This window comes from Epinephelus fuscoguttatus, linkage group LG5 (genome assembly GCF_011397635.1).
Source record: "Epinephelus fuscoguttatus linkage group LG5, E.fuscoguttatus.final_Chr_v1".
Taxonomy (NCBI): domain Eukaryota; kingdom Metazoa; phylum Chordata; class Actinopteri; order Perciformes; family Serranidae; genus Epinephelus; species Epinephelus fuscoguttatus.
Window position 1 is genome coordinate 15,376,974 of NC_064756.1, and position 25,791 is coordinate 15,402,764.

At 42.1% G+C, this 25,791-nt stretch overlaps 1 protein-coding gene across 3 annotated transcripts in view; it reads right to left on the reverse strand.

Annotated features, from left to right (window-relative positions):
• LOC125888536 (SPHK1 interactor, AKAP domain containing) overlaps window positions 1-25,791 on the reverse strand; it is a 208,422-nt gene that overhangs the window by 25,425 nt on the left and 157,206 nt on the right. For 2 of the 3 annotated variants that reach the window (XM_049575929.1, XM_049575927.1), the window contains 2 exons: window positions 13,591-13,693; window positions 12,202-12,312 (listed from right to left, as the gene is read on the reverse strand). In XM_049575929.1, coding sequence (XP_049431886.1) covers window positions 12,202-12,312; window positions 13,591-13,693 — 214 coding nt within the window. Of the gene's footprint in view, window positions 1-12,201; window positions 12,313-13,590; window positions 13,694-15,993; window positions 16,328-25,791 lie in introns of those variants that run through there. The other variant, XM_049575928.1, reaches the window with a different exon arrangement.

Below are 25,791 nucleotides of genomic sequence, written 5' to 3' on the forward strand. Positions count from 1 at the left end.
TCCATTGACCCTGGTCCCTTTTTATATTGTTCATTGTAACAGATGTTATTTTGCCCCTTTCCAGCCAAGATTCTGTAAATCTGTTCACCAGTACCACCAAAAATCCTGTGAAAAATCAGTGATGTACCCCGGGACACCCCCAAATGTCACATTTCAAGATTTCATGCATGCAACTGATAACAGCAGTAGTAAACATACTTCTGCAGTAGTTGTAATACTACTTAATCTACTGTATTGAGGAGGCTAATGTTAAAGGGTAACTTCAGTATTTTTCAACCTGGACACCATTTGCTTATGTTTCTGTATCCAAATGGCAACAGTTTTTGAAACTGATCCAGTATTGAGTGAGACCGCTACAGCTGGCAGCAGTGAAACGGGCTGCAATGAAACCACTAGGGGCATTTGTGCATCATTATCATTAATTACGTCCACTTAAAATGCTTGTTTTTGCCACTGACCGGCTCAGATTGTTATTCTAAGTATCTTACAACATTATGGAAAGGATTCCTACAAAGATAAACCTTTTTGTTAGAGAGTAAGATCTTTTTTCAACCAAAAAAAAAAAGCCACAAAATCACCATCACCAAAGCCACCAGACTCCATTTAAATAAAAGTAATTTTATTACAGTAAAACACATTTCATTCAAACTCCACAAAAATGAAGAAAATCACATTATCTGTCTTGTTTCATCTTTCAACCAATCCAGCAATCACCAACTCTGGTTTGGTTGAAGTAAACACTTAATTCACCCAGTTAGATGTGAAAATATGCCGGCTCTATACACGCTGCAATTACTGCTTATTTAAAGGGAGTCTGGTGGGTTTGGTGATGGTCATTTCAGGGCTGTTTCCTGTCAAACAAAAGGGTCTTACTCTGTAACACAAAGGTCTGTCTCTGTAAGGATCCTTTCTGTAATGATGTCAGACACTTATAATAATAATAATCTGAGCCTGTCAGTGGCAAAAACAAACACTTTCTAGTGGACGTATATCGAGGGCACAATTGCCCCTCGTGATTACATTGCAGTCTGTTTCACTGCTGCCGGCTGCAACCATCTTGTTCAATACTGGACCAGCTTCAAATATCGTTGCTCCCATCAGTCACTGAGACACAAACGTGGGAAAACAGGTCCAGATTGAAAACTACCAAAGTTACCCTTTAAGCTAGTAGGTCAAACAGCTCTGAGCACTGTTTTGTATGTGTATGTGTGTGAGGGTTCAGACTGCATCATTTTTATCTATGAAAGGGGTGTGTTTAAGCTACAACAGGGTGCTAAGTTGCTCTTTCATACAGATAGAGCGACTGGATTTGACATTAAAACCTTCCAACTGTTCTCTGATCCATTCCATCGCTGCATGACAAGTGACAATGTGACATAACAGTGTCATCACGTCAGGTCAAAGTACAAGGGTCAGGGGCCATCATGGGTCAGCTTAACTTGGGGGGAGATTTGCAGTAGTGGGAGCTGATCAATAAGGCTGAGACAGACCAGAAAATTGCCCAGGAAGTGTTGGAGCACTTTTAGATCCATACAATATCTTTGGCATGAGGGACTTCCACTGCGAGGGCATTGACATTGGGATGGAGTTTTATGACAGCTAATGACAAAGCGGACAACGAACGGACAGAACAGAACGATTTGCCCAAAGGACGTGAGTGGGACGTCAGCAAAGCATCAATTAAATGCACATGCAGTCCAGAGAGAAGTTGTGTTCGAGGTGAGAGAGCCATATTCTTCGGACTAACGGTGCATAGAACCACTGATGTAAGTAGGGCTGCAACTAACGATTATTTTCATTGTCGACTAATCTGTCAATTATTTCTTCTATTAGTCCACTAATCATTTCATCAAAAAATGTGTTAAAATGTTGAAAAATGTCGGTCTGTCTCTCCCAAACCCCAAAATTATATCATCTAATGTCTTGTTTCATACTCATGCCAAAGGGTTTTAGTTCACCGTCATGGGAGAGTGTGTAAAGCTGCCAATATTTGAACGTAAGAAGCTGCAGTAAGAGTATTTTGGGGTGCTTTTACAGTACTTTTCTATGTAAAATGACTCAAACCGATTAGTCGACTAGTAAAATAGTCACCGATTATTTTTATAGTCGATTAGTCATCGATTAGTCGACTAATCGTTGCAGCCCTGGATGTAAGTACATCTGAGCAGTTTTCGTGTAGACCTTGTTAGCACATACACATACATAGCCATGCATGCACATTTACACATGAAGGACCCCTCATCAAAAATAAAGGTACATCTAAAACATTTGAATATCATGAAAAAGTTAATATTTTTCCCTTAATTGAATTCAAAAAGTGAAATATTTCAAGCCTTTCTTATTTTAATTTTGATGATTACGATTTACAGCTCATGAAAATCAAAAATCCAGTATCTCCAAATATTAAACATAAGACCAATCAAAAAAAAATTTATGTCGACCTTCTGAAAAGTAGGTTTATTTATGCACTCAATACTTGGTAAGAGATCCTTTTGCATGAATTATCAATGCAGTGTGGCATGGAGGCGATCAGCCTGTGGCACAGCTGAGGTGTTATGGAAGCCCAGGTTGCTTTGAAAGCAGCATTCATCTCATCTGTATTGTTGGGTCTGGTGTCTCTCATCTTCCTCTTGACAATACCCCATAGATTCTCGATGGGGTTCAGGTCAGGTCAGGCGAGTTCAAGCACAGTAACACCATGGTCAGCAAACCAGTTACTAGTAGTTCTGGCACTGTGGGCAGGTGCCAAGTCCTGCTGGAAAAGTAAATCAGCATGAAGTGCTCTAAAATCTCCTGGTAGACTGTTGTGTTGACTTTGGACTTGCTAAATCACAGTGGACCAACACCAGCAGATAACATGGCACCCTAAATCATCACTGGACTTCAAGTAACTTGTATTCTGTGCCTCAACGCTCTTCCTCCAGACTCTGGGACCTTGATTTCCAAATGAAATGCAAAATGTACTTTCGAGTGAAAAAGAGAACTTTGGACCACTGAGACCACTGTGAACAGCCAGCCCTTTCAGTAATGACCTTCTGTGGGCTACCCTCCTTGTGGAGAGTGTTAATGAGTGTCTTCTGGACAACTTTTAGGTCAGCAGTCTTCCCCATGACGTGGTTGTGTGAACTGAACTAGACTGGGAGATTAAAGGCTCAGGAAACATTTGCGGATGTTTTGAGTTAATTAGCTGATTAGAGCTCTTCTCAGGACTGTGTGAGTCCAGAATATATACATTTTTCACTGTCTGAAATAACTGACAAGAAATATTGAACTTTTTTATTATATGAAATTTTTTGAGATGCACCTGTATGTTCCAGTGCACTTAGCCCACAGCTCATGCTTGTTTATTTTTGCACCAGGACCAGTTACTCATCTACAGACTTCCCAATTTTGCATATTTTGCTCCTGATAACAGATACTCACCTTTAATAACACAGAATAATTAATGTTATGCAGGTCTTCAGATGAGGGCCACTACTTTTAAGTGAGTAGACCTCATTTTTAGAGCACAACCCTGCACCAAAGGCTGCAGTTTCTCACCGTGTCAGATAGACAGTCTAAAGTAAAAGGAAGAAGAAAAGAGGTTCGTCTTCCTGCTCTGATCCTGCTGTAAGTCAGCACTCCTGCCGCGGCTCATGGCATATTTATTCTGCTCTCCCTCTCTCCGGGTCGGGAGAGGACAGGTCAGGACACTACACACTACCCGAGTGTGAAGTGTTTGAATGCAGGTGATGAATGGATCACTCTCTTCCAGGGACTCCAGGTTCAAAGCAGGAAGACAGATAACCAGAGGAATGGACAGTGTCGAGGAGGGATAATGCGGGCTCACTGGACCAGATTTTCTCCATTTGAAAAATCTGGAACATATTTTTACAAAACACCTGCTGCTGTTTATCTTTTAGTGTCACATAAGTTAAAAACACCGATCAACAACAGGAAATGATGAATGTAAATCAGATGCAGAGCAATTATATAAGTATTTGCCTCGCGATGAAAAAATATGAAGTGCCGTCCTCCTCCTCAAAATGCTCACCCTGTTAAATCTCTCAGGGGTGTGATGAAATTCAGTGTGACTATCACAGCAGCATGACATTTCTCTGTGACTTCATGCATTAAAACATGAGTGAGTGATCAAAGGTGACAACATGATGCAGCCAGAGGTGGGTGATGGAGCGAAACGCAGGAAATCCAAAGCTTTTATCTTTTATTTAGCTCATAGTTTTTTCACTATTTTGGACTATTTCTGCCCCTGAATACATAAACACTTATTTTGTTTCACCCTCAAACACACAGCGTACCCTAATGGACTTATCTGGGTTAATTTGAATATTCAGTTTTATAGTGAGCATCCAATAAAACCTGAGTGTGCTGTTTTTAACCTTTAACCAAACCTCCCAAACTCTATTCAATACTATAATTGCTTTGGTCCATTAAAGCTAAAAAAGGCAAAGTCAGCAAATGGAAAACTAACGCTATGGTCTGTGTCTTTCTGTGTTATTCTCTACTAACTTCTGTGGCTACTCCTCTCGTTCATTACCTCACCCTCTATCACTTTTTCCTCTCCTCTGCCTCCTTCCTGCCTCCCTGTACAGTTCAGGCCAGGACAGAGAAATTTATTTCTCACACAGTGTCATCCATCGCATGGTCCCGTTTGATTGATTGGCCGCAAAAAAGCCTAACAGAAAATTGAGAGTCAGCGGAGTGATCTGTCACGTCAGAGTCCGAGAGTGATGCTGTGGGAGGACGGGCCGCATCTGTTCGCGCTCGCATTAAACTTCTATCTGATTCATAAAAAAATATACTCAAAGTCAAAAAACAAACGACCATTGTCTCGTTGAAACACAAACTGTGAAGATGAGGCTCCTTTGCTTCTGCATTTCACAAAAGAACAATGAAGATAAAACGCTTGCATAATCCAAAACTCAGGTAGCAGTTGGGAGGCAGCAAGGAGACAAGGAGTAATGTTTTCAAGTCTCTTTGTTGTTCAAGTGGGGAGCTGTCACAGGCTGCGTTTCTAGTAAAAAAATGATAAGGAGGAAAAGAGTCATGGTGCACATGCATAAATCTACTTTACAGGACTGTACCTGATTATCAGTGGGGCATGTTGGGCTGATGCACAGACAGATGTGCCTTCTAAAACTCTGCTAAGCTTTAATGAATGAGTACTGTAATACCAAAACTTGTATGAGTATATCCTGGGAGCTGATCAGATGTAAAACAATTCAGAAATAAAATCTGTGATAAAACTCACAGTTGTTTGAGTCCTGTGTGCGTCTTGTCCTAGATAATACAGCTGGTGTCTGGGGGTTTCAGGAACATTCAATGCTCACACTTACAAAGTGCGACATGAGTGTGTGAGAACAGTGCTCTCTGCTAAATTACTGCTATTCCTGTTACCTTGGTAATGATCATCAAACGTGTTTTAGGGAGGAGTTTGCAAAAAAATGTAAAACACTTTGCGTGTTACTGGCATTTATCCTGCATAACATAGACCGGCTGCAGTCCATGACGGAGGAACCAAAAATAAAAGTAACTCTTGCTAAAGTGTGGCTGAGGACAAACTGCGGGAAGTTTTAATGGCATCATTTAGATACGGCTGAAAATAACTCCAGAACTCCATTATGGTTGTGTTTAATTACCCTTCTGTTATTTATAATTATTGATGTTGACCTCCTATTAAAATGTTAACTGTGTTATGCACTGAGAGACCAATAAAAGCTGCAGTAAAACAAGACTTACCATCTACAGCCATGCTGACGGCTCTGTGAAGCTGCACATGGACGTAGCGATGCTTTGAGCTAAATGCTAACATCCTCACATGCTGACTTGTAGCAGGTATTCTTTGTATCATGTTCACCATCTAAGTTTAGCATGTTAGCATACTAGCATTTGCAAATTCGCACGAACTACAAAGTTCTATTAGGTGAAAGTAGTGGACGAATTGAAATTTTGCAAGACTCAAAGTTAAAGGTCCAGCGTGTAGAATTTAGGGGGATTGTTGGAAGAAATGGAGTATGATATTATGTTTTCTTTAGTGAATAATCACATGAAAACAAGAACCATAGTTAGTGTTTTCATTACCTTAGAATAAGTCGTTTATATCGACATGGGGATCGAGTCTTTGTTCACAGAGTATGCCATGTTGCACTGCCATGTTTCTACAGTAGCCCAGAATGGACAAACACTGGCTCTCTTGCAGTAATGCTGGCATCACCTTAAGTTATTAAGGGAAGCAGGTTCAGTTATCCTCGCCTCACAAACCATTTACATATTTAAGTTTCGGCTGTGCCTAAAGCCTAGTTCACATTTCACAATTTTCACAGAGATTTTGACGTCGCAGAGGATCTTGAGAGCCACCTTGGGTCGGAGGTGAGTCGGCAGATAGTCTGCCACGATGAGTCCTCATGTGTGAGCAAGCCTACGAGCAAGTCGCCCCTTCGTCTGTGACTGGGACTGGATATCTGGCATTCTAGAAAACTGGAGAGGCGTGACACGACTGACAAAGAGCATCAGAGGCGGGATGCGTCCCATGTCAGTACACAGGAGGACGGAAGAAATGTGAGGAGGACAAGCTGCAGGGTTGCCACTTGCCAGGTCAGCTTATTAGCCGCGGCTTGTTTCCAAAGTGAAGTTGCTTATTTGGGCTTGCTCTCTAAACATCACCTTTCTTTATATATATCCATCTAATAAGTTATTTAAACGCATGATGGTATGTTGGACTGCAGTCGCTTCTTTTGGGCTTGTTCCCATAGCCCTGGATGCTTGTTTCTCTCACAAGATCTGGCAACACTAACAAGCCGGCCGGCAAGCAACAACAACAATGGCGGCGTCCATAGGATCACGGGGAGCGTGTTGTGTTTGGACCCAGGATAATAAAGAATATCCCTGCCTTTACAATGTGTCGTCTCCATGTTTGGTGACGTCACCGCATTATCTGGGGCTCTGAAAAACACAGATTTTAACATGACACTGCTTTGTTCAGGGTTTTTATTGGTTTTAATCACCTGGTCTGTGGAGACCTCTACAGATAATTTGGCCCCCAGTGAAGACCTCCTGAACATCTGGATCTTAAGTTTTCAAAGAACAAAGGTGAGCACACATTAGCAGGTGCTGGGCTAGCTGATTGTGCAATGAGCTGCACAGTGTCCGAGAAACACTGATTTGTAACGTGAAACTGCTTGAATTCAGGGTTTTTATTGGTTTTAATCACCTGGTCTGTTTGTTTTGGAGAAGTAGAGACCTCTGTGGATAATTCAGCTCCCTGTAAAAACCTCCCGAACAATGAACACTGAAGGAAGCGGGAAGTTTTAGCTGGCTGCAATCTGCAGTCCTCACCACTAGATGCCACTAACTCCTACCCTTGTTTGTTTAAGGGATCATCAGAGTTAGTACATTTCATCTCAGGGGTGGACCATGAATGCTTGTAACAAATTTCATGACTATCCATCCAGTAGTAGTTGGGAAATTGTCTCCCCTAAAGCTAAAAGTCACCTTTTAGTCTGCAGAGAAACAGACTATGACCACTGGTTTCAGCATCTCTCTGTAGGACAATTTCTTTAAAGACCAACATTCATCCAGATCTGTGAGACTGACCCCACTGCTCTTGCAATTAAACCCGGATTGCTAAGCTGAGGCACTGATCAGTGAGGTGTAGGTCAAAGATAGCACAGCGCGCAGTCTAGAGGTGTAATTTCAGAAAAAGTCAAGAAATGGCAAAGAGCGAAGCAAAGGAGATATTTTGCAGCTAAAGGTGAGAAAACTGATTACACCCCTGAGGGAATGAAAAACAGACTTATTATTAGGCCATCTCTGAAGCGTGGGTGAATATGTCATTCATTTTGAGAAACCACATTTCAGACAATGTTATTAGAGAGAACAGATTATGTATTTCAGGCACTTTCTTTAATGAGGCCCACCTACATTTTGGATCTTGAACCAAATCTTATCTTCTATAAAACAAAATCCTGGGTCCTCATGCAGTGTCACGATATATTATTTAGCATGATGCAGTTTATATCAATCCATTCCTGTTCTAAAACTGAATTACTACACTTTAAGAATCAAACAGCTGCTGTCCCTCCCAACAAAAACCTGCCTTTGAGCCACTGACAGATGTAAATCCTGAATGCAATTCATGCTTAACTTGCCATTAACAATGAGTAATTGATCAAAGGTGACATGTCAGAATTGGGTGACTAAGCATGTGTGTACTTTACAGCTAAAAGCCTTTCTTTTTTTTTTTGCTTTCTCTTTTGATGCATCTTCTTAAGTCCCAAGTCCTTGCCTAAACAACCAACAATGTCCTTGGTTATCCAAACACGTACTGGGTCCAGAATATTCTCACTAAACATCAAATTCTACCAAAAATGTTCAGGAGAAATATAGATGAGTGCTTCGTGTTGACAATTACTGTCATTCTTTTTATTTCTAATGCATCTCGTATAATTTTAAAGGTCCAGTGTGTGGGTTTTAGTGGCATCTACTGGTAAGGTTACAGATTGCAACCGCGAGAAACTTCTCCTGTGTGCCAAACGTGTAAGTAAGCTATGGTAGCCAATGCAAAAACGTAAAAATTCAAAACCACAAATGGCCCTATCTTGTCCATTCAGGGCTACTCTATAAAAACATGGCAGACTCCCTATCTAGATATATACAGCTTATTCTAACATGACAAAAACACAATGATTCTTATTTTCAGGTGATTATAAACTAATGAAAAGGGTCTATTCTGCCAGTAGTTCTGCCCTATATCCTACACACTGGACCTTTAAAAGCCAGTTACCGTAAAACCTCGACTGATAGCCCAGGCTTATTATATATTATTTGCTTAAACCACTAAGTTAAACAGGCTTATATTTGGGGCAGGCGTTTATATGGTACAGGCCTTTAATTCCTTTCACACAAAACTGTTGCTCATCAAAGATGGGAAACACGATCAAATTGTTTATTTGAAGTATGAATATTACCTGTTTAAAAATTAGGCTGCGAATAACATATCAATTATACCTAATGTTAAGACACTTTTTTTTACGGCACCGAGGATGACAACCAGTATACCGACACAACACCACTTTATCTTGTTAAAATGATATTCGTAACTTTGATTAATTTTCACGGAAAACACTTTTGATTCTTTTGGTTGGCTGACCTTTACGGACCTATGGTATGTACATAACTTACCAGGTGATCAAGGAATGGACATATATTCTGACTTTATCACCACTTCAGATGAAGGGAGTTGTTTTTTCATCATGCTGGTAAATCTGGCTGACTTGCGGTCTTCTCTAGTGCTCATGGTTTCAGTACAATAAAATCAACCAAGCTAACAATGTGTAGCATCACCATATTGACAAAAGTTTAAACATTTATATTTGTACGTGCGATCTAAACAGCTAACTAATGCTAGCTCAAGTGGGCAGTCAACAATTTGGTTTTATACATCCAAAGAACTTGAAAATGAACTGCTTGGCAACCAGACCAGGCATCTAATTGAGCATAAAACTGGGACTAGGCTTTTAATTGACGTTTACTGCTTCTTGACTCAAAATGTTGCATGTCCTTCACTAACTGCTGTGAGAAATGACACCATGTAAAGAACTGAAATGCAAATTGATGCTGCAAGCTTATAGATTTTTGGCAAATTCTGTAGATCAGTGTTGATAACGACTGAAAGCACCATGATTAAAAATCATAAATAGCAACGTGATGGTGACAGAAATAAGCTCTGTAGTTAGAGTGATAAAATCTGATCACAGGATGTGAAAGAGTCGGCCCCTCCATGTCAGCTCAAATAACAATTAAAATTTTGACACGGTGTTTCAAGATTTCTATCTCTGCTAAATCTATCCCAGCGTGCACTGAACAGAAGAGAAGGAGAGCCTAAAAATGGCTCATTAACAACCACAACAGCAAATGTGCACAGCTGTGTAGTTTTCCTGTCAACAGCCAAACCCAAATCAGGAGCATTAACTTTTTGTGGTCATGTGAAGATGAGTCGACACATCTGTCATGCTGAGTCCAGAAAGCAGTAAGTGGAGCAGACAGAGGACTGAAGTCCAGCAAGTGTGTCGTTCTCACAATCAAAAGAGGGAGTCAAAGTACAGAAATCTTCAAGAGTTTGTGCTACAGCAGAAGTGATAGTTTTTAAATTTGTGATAAAATCAACACTACAGGAATGCGGAAAAACATTTTGCTTTAATAAGTTGCCTGCTGAGACCAAATTGAGCTTTTAACAATCTTTCAGCAGAGTGAAATTGCTACTTTATAGCATCTACTCCAAGAAAATCCTCTGGTTTATTTCAAACAGCAAAATGATTGGGACAAATTATATTATGTAAATGTACTCTTCCAACTCATTTTCAAGAACACAAAACACAAAGCAAATCCTCCATTCATCCACAGAACTGGCAACAATACCGACCTGTCTCTCAGCAAAAAGAACAATTATATAAAACGCAGCACCAGTGGATAACGTGAAGTATCTATGAACTTTTCATTTGTGAATTAATAGCTAATTGAGGCTATATTCCCCTTCCATCAAACCCATGAGCAAGGCACTTAAAGACTCAGTCTAACCAGGCTGAGAAAGCAGTGGATCACTGCTCCCATTGGTTCTGAAGTTTCAAGTCTATCACAGCTGGTCAGGTATGAAGCACTAGCGAAAGTTCAGTCAGGAAGACAACACCTTTCATGCTCAGGCTGTAAGTTTCTTTCACTCCTTGCACGTATGCTCACTCACTCTTTCTAGGTGTCATCGTCTGGGTAGGTCAGTTGAGTCATCAGCTGATTCACAATCATCCAGTAGTACAACAACACACCTTCTCTGTCAGCCTATCATGTTACTACTCCTCATTTTAAATATGGTTCTCTCCCTGCTGTACTTCTGCCCAGTTTTTACAGATTCATCAGCCTCCTCTGCCTCAGCACTCATCAGCCTCAGAGTCATCAGCCACCACCACCACCACCACCACCACCAGTGTCTGGACTCCATGGGGGGATTTATCCTGCTGCCGCTCAGATGTCCCTCCATCACAAAATATCTCCCTCTGGTGTCCAAGCGTCAAAGATTTAACACAACTCATCTGTTAATCTGTACACTCATATTACATGATAAATATTATCTTTCTTCACTCTTCTGTCTCTCCTGATTGAAATATATGCGCATATCATTAATGCCACCTCTCTCAGCAACTCCTTGCAAAAGCTAACATTGTTTTATCAAAGGTATACAATGCAAGATTTTCCTAAATGTACAGACGCATACAGAGGTAATCTCTCTCAGTCATGACTTATGACCCACTAGAAGTGTGTGGTGGTGTATTTTTCTGCTGAGACTGCCTAGATACGTTTATGGCGTGTACCCCCACAGTGCTTTGGAGCTTTATAAAAAGGTTGCTACCAGACTGTGAGCAGCACACATCCAAGAGACAGAATGCTAAAAACGCAATGTAGCGAAGCAAAACTCCAAACAAGAGTGAATCTGGGGTTGGCTTTTAATTTATATCATATCATATATATTCATATATTTATCTATTTCATGGGTGAGCATGTCTACAAACAGTAACTAGCTATCCAGTGATAAAAGGGTGTACTTCTTTAAGAGAAACTATTGGTAAACCACACATTTCAACAAATTGTCTAACAGACTATTGTCTCAAATTGTTGTTTTCTCACTTCTGCAGTGTTGGTTAGGTTATCTATTGCCACTGGAGTATTATCACTTGGATAAAACATCTCTTAACAGGAAAAACTGTGTGTTAATAGAGTGAAATTCTCACTACAGTGTTAGGTTTTTGTGAAAAGATAAAGAAGAATATCTTAAAACTGCACGACTTAGTTATCTGAGTACAGCCATTGTATTAGCCTAAATCGCATCCATCTTTTCAGCTCAATTGATAGGAAGTGACACATCAAACCTTAAAAACAAGAACTGTTTACTAAACAGCAGCGAGGGGACATCCTGCTGCAAAACATTTTCACCATCCTCATGGCCAGAAGCCACTCAGAGGAAGCCGATCGAAGCAAGTGCTGTTTTCAGATGTCACATCAATTCTGTCTTGAAATTCCAACCATTACCTCACTGTCATCTGAAGCCACAAACACGCCTCCCGCAGCTCTGAGACGCTACGCTGCAGATGACTTGGTCCATATTTTGTTGCCAAAAGGGTGCGCGTGTTTCATCAGCCACAGTATGTTACTCACCATGGTGCAGCTGCCCTCGGTGTCGTCGTCCAGCAGGCCCAGTCTGCACAGAGCCTTCTCATTCCTCAGCCAGTACTCCGACGAGTCCAGCACACTGTTACTGCACAGCACCTGCAGCACACAGATAAACCGCTTGCTCAGGTGCAGCAGCACCAAAAATCACAACACGCAGGAGCACAAGTGGAGCGTATGACTCCACACACACACACACACACACACACACACATACTGTGTGAGTCACACATTCACTTTCATCTGCGTTTCCCCCTCTGGTTGTTGGGATCAATTGACCTTTCTCTAGGACCTTTATTTCAGGGTAAGTGTCAGTGGCATAGGATCAACAATCTGTCAGCGGACCAGACACTGCACAGTATGTATATGACAGTTACTGTCTCCTCCCTTGGGGGCCATTTTAATGACACCTTCAGGATGAAACCTACAGTCACTGAGCTTTGTCAATGACAGAAGAGAGTTTTTGTCCTATTGACTGACATACTCACTTGTCATTAACTATTGATTTGAGTGTAATTGAAGTTTCCTTTGAGCCTATATAGTGACTATCTGGTATATTTATAGTTATTTATTTGTAAAAGAAGGAGGCTACATTTCAAACAGTCTGCACCACTGATGTACAGCAGATAAAAAAATGGCATGCTATAAATAAAATCATTCTTATGCAATTACTTAGACATATGACAGATAATGTGTGTGTGTTCTTCCTGTGTGTATTTTTAGTGACAAATCATGCCCCCTCATGCCTACACCCTCAGGAAGAGACCATCTGTGCAGGCCCTCGGCCAGGTAAAGGTGACGTAGCCTCAGCTGATTTCGCCGAGAGTGACTGTATCAAAAGCTGCTGGCATGGGTCAGCGGAGCCCAGGGCCCAATTAAATGAATGACATCACCTTGTGTCTCTACAGGACACCTGAGTGGAAGTCAATTAAGATCATGAGCGGTAGGCTAATTAGGGACACACCAGTGAGCCCACCTGCACACACACACACAAACACAGTATGGGACAGACACAAATAGACTTACACACACTTTGAAAGGAAATTCAATCTTGCCTCCACCTCAGCCCACTGATCTGTGCTACCCTTCCCCCTCGTCTATCTGGCACCGGGGGATGATAAATCTACCGGGCTGACCCGAGGGCCTGGCTGTTCCTCTTATTGCACCACCCCTGGGTTTCACAGGCACCCCTGGAGGAGGAAATGAAAATCTCTTGCACTGCAGATAAACTGACGTGGGAGGCAGATATGATGGACAGGTGCACGGGCACATGAACAGAGAAAAAGAAGAAGTGGTGTGACAAGTGCTCACTACACACACACACACACACACACACACAAAGGGACACACAGGTAGACAGATTCCATCCTTTCTTACCTTCTTGCAGGCGCTGATGGACGAGCCCATGGTGCTCTCCATGCTGCCTCCCTCCACCTCGACCGCCTCTGAGCCCTCAAACATGGCAGACGACTGGAAGTTACTGCAAGGCAAAAAGGGCACGGAGTTTGTCAGAGCGAGTTCTTGTCAAGCGCTCAACACCTCTCGGTTTTAAAAAAAGCCTGGGATCAGAGGAAGCAGCCCGTTGCCTGTCACATTTGTTCATACAGTACAGCAGTGGCACCTTTGCAATGAATCAACCAGACAGCTATTGTCACCACAGGAGAATGATGTCAATACTCTGAGCCAAATGCTTTATTATTCCCATGCTAGCAAGACAGCAGCAGGGCAGCCTCTTTTCTAGGAAAATGTACAAGTCTATGCCCAACCACAGGACACCTCCTATCATTTATTGAAGAGTGCAAAGAGTTTAGGTGTTGCTCTGTGGATGTCAAAACCTTTTTATCACATTATTATTTCTGAGGCCACTGTAGCACCTGCTGAAAACTTTCTTAGGGGATTTCTGTGATGTCTTCTCTCTCTGCATAAACACACTCATGACCCTAGCATAAATGCAAAGCCCACTGCATGTTGGGCCCCCTTGGGCGAATCATGGCTTCTTGCAGAAAGCTATCAGGCTGCAGCTAAGCATCAAAGTGTCAATGGCCAAATCATGAAATTCTGTTTGGCGACGGAGGATTATAGCGGAACAAATGGGGGGAAAAACATCATGTGACCTTCATTTGGCGCATGAGACAAAATTATTCAACAATCTGTAGTGATATGAATGTCTGTCAGAGTACGGCGAGCCAAAACACAACATAGCAAACTCAAAAATCCCAGGAAGGCGTCATTATCCTCCGTGCATGCTTTCACTGAGATAAGCCAAATCGAAGCTTATCTGGAATGGCATTAATGAGGATCAATTTGGAAAATAAAGAAGATGGGGATGCATATTTAAATAGGAGCAGCTGTTTTTTTTCCCCTGTAATCCACATATTTCAAAGCAAATTAAAAAGCATTTCACTTTGAAAGCCCCCGAGGGATCGCACAACTGTATCTATTTGCAGTTAATGATGTAAATAATTGTGTCACAGGAAAAGTGAGTTTACTGTGAATGGTCAGACAAACAGATGATGTACTGGAGATAAGTGGATACGATGTGGTTGAAATAGGCTGCTGTATCTGCGAGGCACACATCAAAACACTCCATGCAACACACACACACACACACACACACACACACACACACACACACAGATGCAGTGATCCTGCAGTGAATATCTTGGATGTATGCAGAAAATTGGAAGCGAAGGACACTGTAAAAAAATTGAGGTGAAAAACACTGTAGAAAATCAGCATATTCTGGTCTGTCTGTGTTCATGTAAATGGTGAAAGATCTCTGCAGAAATTTGAGGATGACCAGCGGGACTGATTCGTCACGCACGACCTCCTTTCTAATCTTTGCGCTTAACGACCTCTCCATCACGACACGTTGATGATTGACAGGATGGTGCGCTCTCGTGCTCCCGGGGCCTTCAGGTACCCCGCAGACATCTGCCGGGTGCGGGGGACGTAATTAACCCCTGAAATGTCTGGCTTTCAAGGACTGCTCCCGGTGCGCTGCTGTAATTTACTGTGAAAGCTCGCGTTGGTTGAGGATTTCGCCAGACTTTAGAGGCCAGCGGGTCAATTTAATGGTGCAACTTTTGGTGGCAACCTTCGGATTTCAGCGCTTTGGAGAGACTTTAAACATACACATATTTACACATAATAATAAATGGGGCAGGTTTAGGTCTGGAGCGGTTGCAGAAACCTTTCATTTTCGCTCAAAGGAAAATCACACAGAGGACTAAGTGTGAGAATTAAAGATGTATATTCTGAAGGCGGCTACTGTGCACTTTACTTCATTGCCACACGTTTCTATCAGTCAGAGCAGGCATGCTGAAACCTCTTGTTTACTGCACAAACACTGACAGTCGACTGAAAGCGGCTTTACTGCAACACTCTGCGTGGATTTTGGTGCGCTTTTTCCAACAGTAAACACAAACTGACACACTTTGAACAGCCAGAACATCCCAATGCTTTGATTCAGTGCAACATCAAACATCACACACATTTCATTCCAGTGCTTTTGTAAAAATAAATAAATAAATAATTAAAAATAAAAAAAATCTAAAATACTTCCAAAGGGTGCCACAGCAAATCATATGTGAAATATAGGAGAATACTCGTGTGGCAGTATAGATGCAACAAAAAAACTATAAAGTAGATGTTTACTACTGAAAATCAGACGCGCAGTTGAAGTGCCTGGAGACATTTTGTTGATTTCATTTGGGAATATGCGCCTAAATACCCATCGACATTTTCATATCAATTCCCGGGATAATAAGAGTTTCTCACCTCGGCGTTTTCAGAAGGCACTCTGCGCCTGCCATTCTGTGAAAAATAGCCAAACTGTCCTCAACCCGGTGTGATTATTTCCTCTGTGGGGGCAGGGAGAGGTACAGCGGAGCGCCTCGACGCGTAATTGTCCCCGGGACACTCTCAGGTCCAGATGCGCATCCCCGACCGAGCACTAAAGGAATCCCAGACTGCTTCAGCGTGACTGGAGGAGGACTGTGATGAAGTGAGCCCCGCGGTATCAGCAGCAGCAGCAGCAGCAGCAGTACACCACTGCCTGCCCTGCGCGTCTCTCCGCCAAGTGCCGAGTGCAGGCGCAGGAGCCCCGCGTGGATCAAAACGTAATGAGCTGCACGACGCAGGCAAGGGCATGGATATGGACAGTGTGCGCGCATGTCGACGCATGTGTACAAACAGACGCACGCGCAGACGTACGTGGAGCTCCGTGTTTTCTACCAATACACCAATTATGAACCCAATGTGCCACTCATAGTGTGTGTTTACTGAAGGCTAATTCATTTATTGATCACTTAAGACTGAGGTACACACTGAAAAGTAACTCAGCAGTAGTGACATGGGGAATTAATAGAAGCTAAATAAATAGTAAAAAGAATATCTCCATCACATCTGACAAAATCTGGCTTTGATAGGACACCATCACTCTAACTTTCAGCTGCATGTGAATTTCATCTCCATTGTTTCCCCTGTTGTTGGGGCAGGTTGCTCTACCTCTTGTTACAACACCAGGTCTGTGCAACAGATTTTATGGCTGACCTGCTTTCTGCCCTCAACAAGCACACAGAAACCAATATGGTGCTCCTCAATCCCATTTCAAGTGCTTATTTTCCAGCAGCAGCCAAAGCAGACGTGCCTACTGTTCGTGTATGCAGGGCTCATTTTCTGTGTACATGCACCATTTTATTTATTTTGTTTACTGCACCATTTGGTGTATTTGTTCTTCTTTCCCCAAGGCCACGGCCGGATCCGACCAAAAGAAATCCAACATCACCCACTGTAATGGTTTCTTTTTATTACAGTTCAAACATGAGAAAATTGTCAATGTGCTATAATGTATTCTAAGCTAACTTTCCCTATATTTTTCCTCAAAAACTCGAAAGAAATGAAATTCAGAATGTTCATGGTCATAGTCAGGGTCATCCTGAACAGATCTGCATTGGAAATTTCAGCAAACCTCCTTATGAAGGTTTAAAAGTTAACATTTTCACTATCTCACAGAATCATTTGGGCTGACTTTCACTGTACAGTTATGTACAGTACTTCAAAATGTATGTGGTCATAAGAACACTTTGAGCAGAAATCCATTGAGCTATTCATCAAACCTAATATGGCAATGTTTTTTTAATGAGTCTCTCTTTGTCCTTTTTAGCCGCTCCAAAGTACATAACAGCAGGAACAGACAAACTTCAAGCTCTAAGCAGCTGCTGGCTTGATCGCAGTGTATGACACGGTGGTGCTGCTGTTATGCTGTGCTGCTCTGTCTTGGCTCTATTGTGCACTGCCAGTGTCCTTTCGAAGCACTGCAATATTATTGGTAAGAAATTTGTTTTTCATTGCATGAGAAAATAGACGTGGTGCGAGAGATGGTCAGTGCGTGAGAGCTGCCAGCCCTTCACAACATATAATCTTTACCAAGTTACGTGCACTGCGTAGTATTTCGAGCCCTGGTACGTGTGACCTAGACTGGAAAGGCCATCGTGATAATGTGAGCACAACATTTTGTTTCACTCTCTTTGTCAGTCTGGACTTGATGTTGCCCCACACATCTTCAGTGGACGGGAGTACTCGCTTTGACAAACTCCTTCAGCCAATCACTGTAACAAAACACTGGGAACATCTTCTGCATCACCAGTGGAGCCAGTTCATAAATCAAGCTTTTGACAAATCCACTCAGGAGAACGGTGAAAACGTCTCTTCCTCAGAGAAACTCAGCGAGTGCATACTTTAATTGTTGTCTTTGACTCTATTTCTGCTATAACTTCACTTATTGCTGTGTTTATTAACGTTAGAATTAGGCTAGTTGCTTTGGGAGCTGCCGTTACTGTTCTGCAAGCTGCGGCCACGTCATCAACTCCAACATAGTCCCTGATTGGCTTCTTACGTTGTCAACTCCAGTACAGATCCCTGATTGGCCCAGATTGGATTTCAATTTCTGAAAAGTAACTTGGCGGCATCCAGTCCAGGCTGATGCAGAGAGTGAAACAGAATGCTGAGCTCACGTCATCAGGATGGTCTTATCAGGCTATGTGTGACCAAGCTATCTAACTAAAATGGAAAGACTTTCTGTCTGTCTGTATGTCCTTTAATTTTCTCAACAACCATTCAACCAATCAACTCTTGGCGGGTGTGTCGCTGAGGACTCAAGGAAGTGCGGAGTTGAGTGCGAGCTCTTGAGATGTATGAGACATAAGTCCCAATTTATTAGTAGTGCGTTATGGACATACTGTGAAGTGTATTGAGAGTGTATTAACTGTTTCACCACCGTGCAGTATGCTGAGTACAGCTCGCTCTCCCTATCTCATTACAGCACATTTAACAACAGATGAAGAAAGAGAGAACGGACAGACTGGAGACATTTAAAGCATCAGCACTGTAACTTTCAAAATAAATGCTTCTGTTTCCAGTAACAGCAAAGATTTGTCTTCACTGAGGTCTTAAAAAGTTAATGTTAGCTTTTGATGAATGACGCATATACTCCAGCATTGCTTGGGGACACAACTATGTAATGGCAGCTGGGTTGGAAGAGAGTTACTGCTGCAAATATCTCAAGGTCTTGTTCATGAGTGAGGGTAAAATGGAGCGTGAGATGGATAGACGGTGTGGTGCGGTATCAGCAGTGATGCAGGAGTTGCGTAGGACTATTGTGGATAAGAAGGAGCTGAGCAGGATGGCAAAGCTCTTGATTTACTAGTAGTTTGAAGTTCTGTTTCTCAATTACGGTCATGAGCTTTCAGTGATGACCGAGAAAATAAGAGCGCAAATACAAAGGGCCAAAATGAGTTTTTTCATGAGGATAGCTGGGTTCAGCCTCAAAGACACTGTGGGGACCTCACACATCTTTGCGTCACTGGGGGCCAGTTGAGGTGGTCCAGGCATCTGATCAGGATGCCTGCTGTTAGACACTTTCCGGGTTAGTTCAACTGGTAGGAGGCCCCGGGGCAGACCCAGAACACACTGGAGGGATTACATATCTCATCTGGCTTGGGAACGCTATGAGATACCCAGGAGAGGCTGGAAAGCGTTGCTAGGGAGAAGGATGTCTAGAGTACTTTGCTCAGCCTGCTCCTGGCCTCAGATAAGCGGATGAAATTGGGTGGATCGATGGAGGTGTACGACTTAGGATCAAGGGAAGTACAGTGTTGAGTTGTTGAAGTTCTCACGAAAGCTGTAAGCAGCAAGACCGCAGGCCAAGCAATCAGCCTGTTCCAAACAGGCACGTTTTGAACAGGCAGGGATAAACTTAGACACTTTCCCTGAGCAGTCTCCATGGAAATATCCACGTCTTCAGTGTATCTTCTTTGGTATAATTACAGTGAGTGGATTTGAATGTTCAGTCACATTGTCCCGTGGTAACTGTCTGTAGAGTGACAGTGATAGACACGTTGGAGCATGAATCATGTTGTTTACAGAGCCTGGCTGAAACTGGAGTCTTGAGGCCCATACTGATGTTAGTATAAGAACACTGATATAGATAACAATGTATCAGCCAATATCTTCTTTTTTTATTCAACATAAACACTTAGCACCACCAAAAAGTTTAGATTACAATGCCTTTGGAATTTGGAAATTTGGTTATTTGGGAATTTTCAAGGACAAACTGTGTAATAGCGTCGCTGTTTCTATATTGCTGCAATTTGTTATTGCGTTATTGCACACCAGCTGACAGACACACCAATACGAGACAGCATACATCATTGTGCCGGTATCCCTCTGAGCGAAAAACTATAAGGAATGCAAAATGCCTAGAACACACACACACACTCACACACACACACACACACACACACACACACACACACACACACACACACACACTCACACACACACACACACACACACACACACACCAGATTTCCAATTGCCACTTGAGACAGCTGTCATCTCCATCACCTTAGCAGCAATAAGAGAGCCTTCAGAGTAATATATACGTTCTATAACGTACTAATATATAATCAGGAGGGGGGGGTAAAAGGAGTCGTGACCTTCAGTTCTCTGTCATCTGACTGAGACTGCTGTTGGGGGATGACAGCAGCGAAAAAAATGGGAGAAAATCAGGAAAAGAGAGTACAGAAAATGCTGAGATCTGTATGTGAGTGAGTGAGTGAGTGAGTGAGTGAGAGAAAGGAAGAGAAATGATGCTTTTGTGGATTCGCCTGGTGGCCAAAGTGTACGTCTTCACTCTGCTGAAAGGATCATTTCTGCCAAAGGGAATGCTTATTTCCAGCATGCCCTCCACCTCAAAGAAGATAGATTTTTACATGCTGTTATCAGCTACCGTGTTATTTCTCTCCCTCCGGATGCCATTTGCTTTCATTCAACTCCTCACAATATCAAAACCCAATTTCTGTGATTTTTCAGTGTAGTTATGCAACCCAAAGGGAACACATATGTTTACAAAACGCTTGCTACGCCTAAACTATTAAACTATGAAACATTTAAAATGAAACACCTTCCTTGTTTCAGTATATTTGAGCACTTTGGAATAAATAACACCACTCACAAAGTCCTCATTGAGTGTGTGAGCATAACTAGCTCAGCCAGTTTCTCCCAAAACTCTCATTACAGATTGTGATATAAATAGCAGAAGTCCTGCGTTAGCCAGCTCTTTTCACCAACTGTTAATGCCCTCCGTGGTTATGTACTGTACCATCTAATTTCATGCTTCTCAGCTGAGGAGAACTGTTTCTCCTGCTGAATATTTTATTTTAAAAAATGATTTAAATGAGGTGCTAAGGAAGCAAAATGTTTCCTTTAACATGGGCCCAATGATAAAGCAAACACCTGTTTTTATATTCCAATATCATAAAAATGCGACACATAAACAGCTACACATTATGTTGCCGAAACTATCAGCAGGGAAAAAGCTTCAGACTCACCACAGCCACACTTACCGCATATGCATTAATGTGTAAACAACTATATACGGTATATAAATATGTATGTCTCAGAATCTCCAGCAACTTAGAGGCAAATCCTTAAAGGCTGCAAAACCAGTCTGTCTCACAGCCACTACACATGGAGGCACAATCAGGTCCTATGTTAACTGGTGATCATCCTGGAAGGAATGAGAATTACTACCAATGCCCTCTTCCCCCTATGGCTGGACTATGAACACCACCCACTTCATGAGAGCAGGACAGCCCCCTGTAAAACCATCTGCAAGAGTGGACAATAACATCCTTAGATACTGCCCAGGACTGGAAAATGCAGGTTGACCTGAATTAGAAACACAGCTTTCCACCAGGGATTGTCACAACTAATCTCAGGCCGGACCTCACAGACATCCTTGTACATCGTGGAACTAACAGTACCATGAGAGGCTGCAGTTGGGGAAGGTTATGAACACAACAGCCTGACGTAGACCTAGCAGCTGACGCAGAACAACGTGGCTGGTGTACTCAGGTGCTCCCTGTAGAGGTTTGGTGTAGAGGATTTGTAGCCACATCATTAACCAGGCCTCTGAAGAGTATGAGGGTTCGAGGACAGACCGTCCGACAAGCCACCAAGTCACTATCAGAGGCTGTTGAGCGAAGGAGCAATAGGCTTTGGGAGAAGAGGAAGGACTCCAACTGGTCTGCAAGATGTCCAACATTAAGGGTAAAAGCAGAGGGCAGCACACCTATGACAGCAGGTGTCGCCATTGAGCCCTCTGGAGGTAATAATAATATATAATAATAATTATTTATTTGTATAGCACTTATGTAAACAAGGCTACAAAGTGCTTCACAAAGTGCAGAGAAATAAGACAACAAAACGATACAAATGAACTAAAACACAAAAGTGCAAATCAGGCATTAAAAGGGAAACTTTCCTGTTTCAAGCAATGATTTAAAAACAGGAAATGTGCTAGCCAGCCTAATCCCCTCAGGCAGAGGATTCCAGAGGCCTTAATGGCAAAAGCCCGGTCACCTCTAGTTACCAGCCTCGATCTAGGGATGACTAGTGAGGGTAGGTTTAATGATCTCAGGTCACGACTTGCACCTACACTGAGAGGAGGAGAGAGGACACCTGACAGATCACTGCAGACCAATACCTGGGTCATAACAAGATTTAATGAGGCATGTAAACAGTGCATTGCAGTAGTCGAAGCGCAAGAATACAAAAGCATGAATAAGCTTTTCTAGGTCAGGAAAAGACACGACTGATTTGATTTTGATAACATTTCTTAGGTGGAAGTAGCTGGATTTAATGAGATTATTAACATGTGGTTCAAAGTTCAATTGAGAATCAAAAGTGTACCTAAATTTCTTGCTGTAGTTTTATATTAGTTGAGGACCAATAAAGGGATGTAATTTCCTTGCTAAGTGATCAGAGCCAAAGATTATTAAAGGTGTTGTGGGCCTATCAACGAACCACCAATGAAGGAAGGTGCCCACCTGATGACCCAGATGAAGCGATTACCCCTCTCCCACTCAAGACACCAGACAAGTGCTGATTACTCTTAAGGACTGTAACAACAATTCTTGTAAGCTCAACCTCAGAAACATGGTGCCAATACCTTTCTTTAAATCGCGTTAGATGTTGGAACACTGACGGGATGTTCCTTTCAAGTAAACAACTGTATTTGTATGACATGGCTTTTGTTTGTTTTGCTTACTGTTTCTGCACATATTTACATATATTTGCAGCATTTGGCAAAGACGTAATATTTATAAAACATCCTAATCATTTCCGGTACATCAAATTAATTAGGTTGTTACTTAAGTCAATTTATCATGTTACAGGTTGAAATCTCGGTCAAATCACCACTAACTTCAGTAGAATAATGTGTATGAGACCTTAAGAAATATTAAGTATGGAGCTGAGAAGTATTTTGGTTTTGGCAGCAAAGAAACTCCCACATCAGCTCTCAGATTTTCGCTGTTTTATGTTGTGCATGAGTGACCTTAAAAGGTGACCCAAATAGAATATCAACACAATCCCCTTCATCACCTGCACCGTCTAAATATAGATGTAGGATCAGAGTTAAGAGCATGAAGTATACAAGCATCTACACAAAGCCAGAGATTTTTATGAGATGATGTGCTGGGTTTGATGCTGTTAAACAGATTTGTATTTTTTGCATCCTACAGTACAAGACTGAGCACTTTTAATGGCCACAAACAACAAGAAAGATAATGAATTTATATTAGCTGCATGGTGACAAGGTAAAGAATGTATTAGTTTGACATGGATATGGTTGACCTTTGACTCTTGACCACCAAAATCGAATCAGGTCATCACAGAGTCCATCATGGAGAAATTCCCTCAAGGCATTCTTGACATATTACTTTCACAAGAATGGGACGGATGGATGGACAACCCCAAAACATAATGCTTTGTTCATGGCCATCACCAGTGCAGAGGCATAAAAATCCCAAAACACGTCTAATGTTATGAGAAATACATTCCTGTATTACAAATTCAAAATCTAGTGCTGCGCTCTGTGACTGTTAAGACATCACTGGCATCACGTAATACACAGACAGATCACCACTGAATCATCACCAAGGCCACATCACAATTGGGGGAAAGAAATGTACTGTCACATCAGGAAAGAAACAAGTAAATGCTAAACAGCTGTTTTGTAAAGGGTTAAAGGGATAGTGCACCCAAAAATTAAAATTCAGCCATTATCTACTCACCCATATGCTGATGGAGGCTCAGGTGAAGTTTTAGAGTGCTCACAACACTTCCGGAGATCCCAGGGGAGAGGGGGTAGCAACACAACTCCACCTAATGGAGGCTTACGGCGCACAGAGAGGCAGTCAGAGCAGCAGGCTACAATGAGGCTAAAAACAGAGTTTAAGTGATGTTTTTCCAAACAGCTTTTTATGTCGGGGCTTCAGGACACTTGGATCACTACAGATGAGCAGTATGGAGATATTTTGTGGTTTCAATTATGCGTTTTTGGACATTTGAATCTGGGGCGCCGTAAGCCTCCATTAGGTGGAGTTGTGTTGCTACCCACTCTCCCCTTGGATCTCCGCAAAGGATGTGAGGACTCTAAAACTTCACCTGAGCCTCCCTCTGCATATGGGTGAGTAGATAATGGCTGAATTTTCATTTTTGGGTGCGCTATCCTTTTAACTGAGTCAGTGTGGTAGATCTCTAAATGATGCTGATGACACTTTGGGGTGTAATGATCCATCGATCAACGATACAATATCATCGATGCAAAGTGAAAACATCGATCCATATCGTCATCTTTAGCATAGGCTTTTATTTTGAAAGTCTGTGCCATTGTGAAACAGCAGCAGGCAGATGGCAAGCAGCCAAGAGAAGACGACTCTATAATAATAATAATAATAACATTTTGTATTTCGGACAAAACACATGGCGTATGTAAACAATGCTGCTTCGAGATAAAACAAATGTACAAATGTACAGAACAAAGTACAAATGTACGAAGGAAGTTTACCCAGTATGGTATCATAAATGAACAAATACCAGTGACTGAGCCTACGAAAGGTCAAAGATGGCTAACCAGTCCTGGAATAATGTACGGCTATCGTCACATTGGCCTCTCCATTTTGAATTACTTAAATAAAGTAATGGAATTGGGGTAAAATAATATGGAAATGTTATGGAAATTCATTTGTAAAGTCTGTGGGAACCCTGTTGGTCACTTTTTGTGTGTGCAGCCAAGTGTAACATCATGAATGCCTTCCTGGAGAGACTGTCTGAACATGTGCTCTGCCATACACATTCGTTTGATCCATTGCATATCTCCGCTCTCTAACGGCAGACTCTTAGCTCCATTTTCGAGTGTATCCAGATTAAACTTGCATTTCAATGCCAGGTGTAAATGGGGTCACAGTGTGCTGTACCCACCAACAGAGCGTGAGTGACAGATCAGCAGACCTACAGACAGGTCACAGAGTTCCCGTTGTACTTGCAACTTCTTCTAGCCTTTGTTTCTAACAGAAAGTAAAAGTCTCCTGACAGCTCTGCATGTGTATTCATGCATTTAGCATTCAGGCTCAGCATGCGTTCCAGTAAAAATTTGCAGGGCTTCAAACTGGTTTGAAACTGTTGCAAACAGTCGCATAGCAACAGCGAGTTGGTTTTTGTGTTTTTACAAGGAACCGACAGACGGATAATAAACAACCAGTAACAGCTTACAGATAAGGCGTACAACACAAACTGTTGCACATGAAGCTGCACAGATGTTGAATGCCAAACACCAACAGGAGTCAAACTTCACCGACCAACACACCCACACACACACACACACACACACACACACCCACCCACCCACACACACACACACACACACACACAAATATGATGCTCTTATCCTCCTTTGACTCCTTCAGTGTCTGCCCCCCTTTTGCCTCTCACACCACATCCTCTTACTTTCCCCTCCTCCTTATCATGTTCTCCTCTTCCTCTTTCTTCTTCTTCTTCTTCTTTTTTTTTCATCATCCACTCTGTTGCCCTCCACACATCCTAATCCGAAAGGCTTTTCAGGGGGGAGAACTAATCCATTGCACACGTTCTTAAAATAAAAGATGGAAGGACAAGTAAAGTGGAGATGAAAGCGGAGACTGCTCTCATCAGCAGAGAGGAGACATCTGA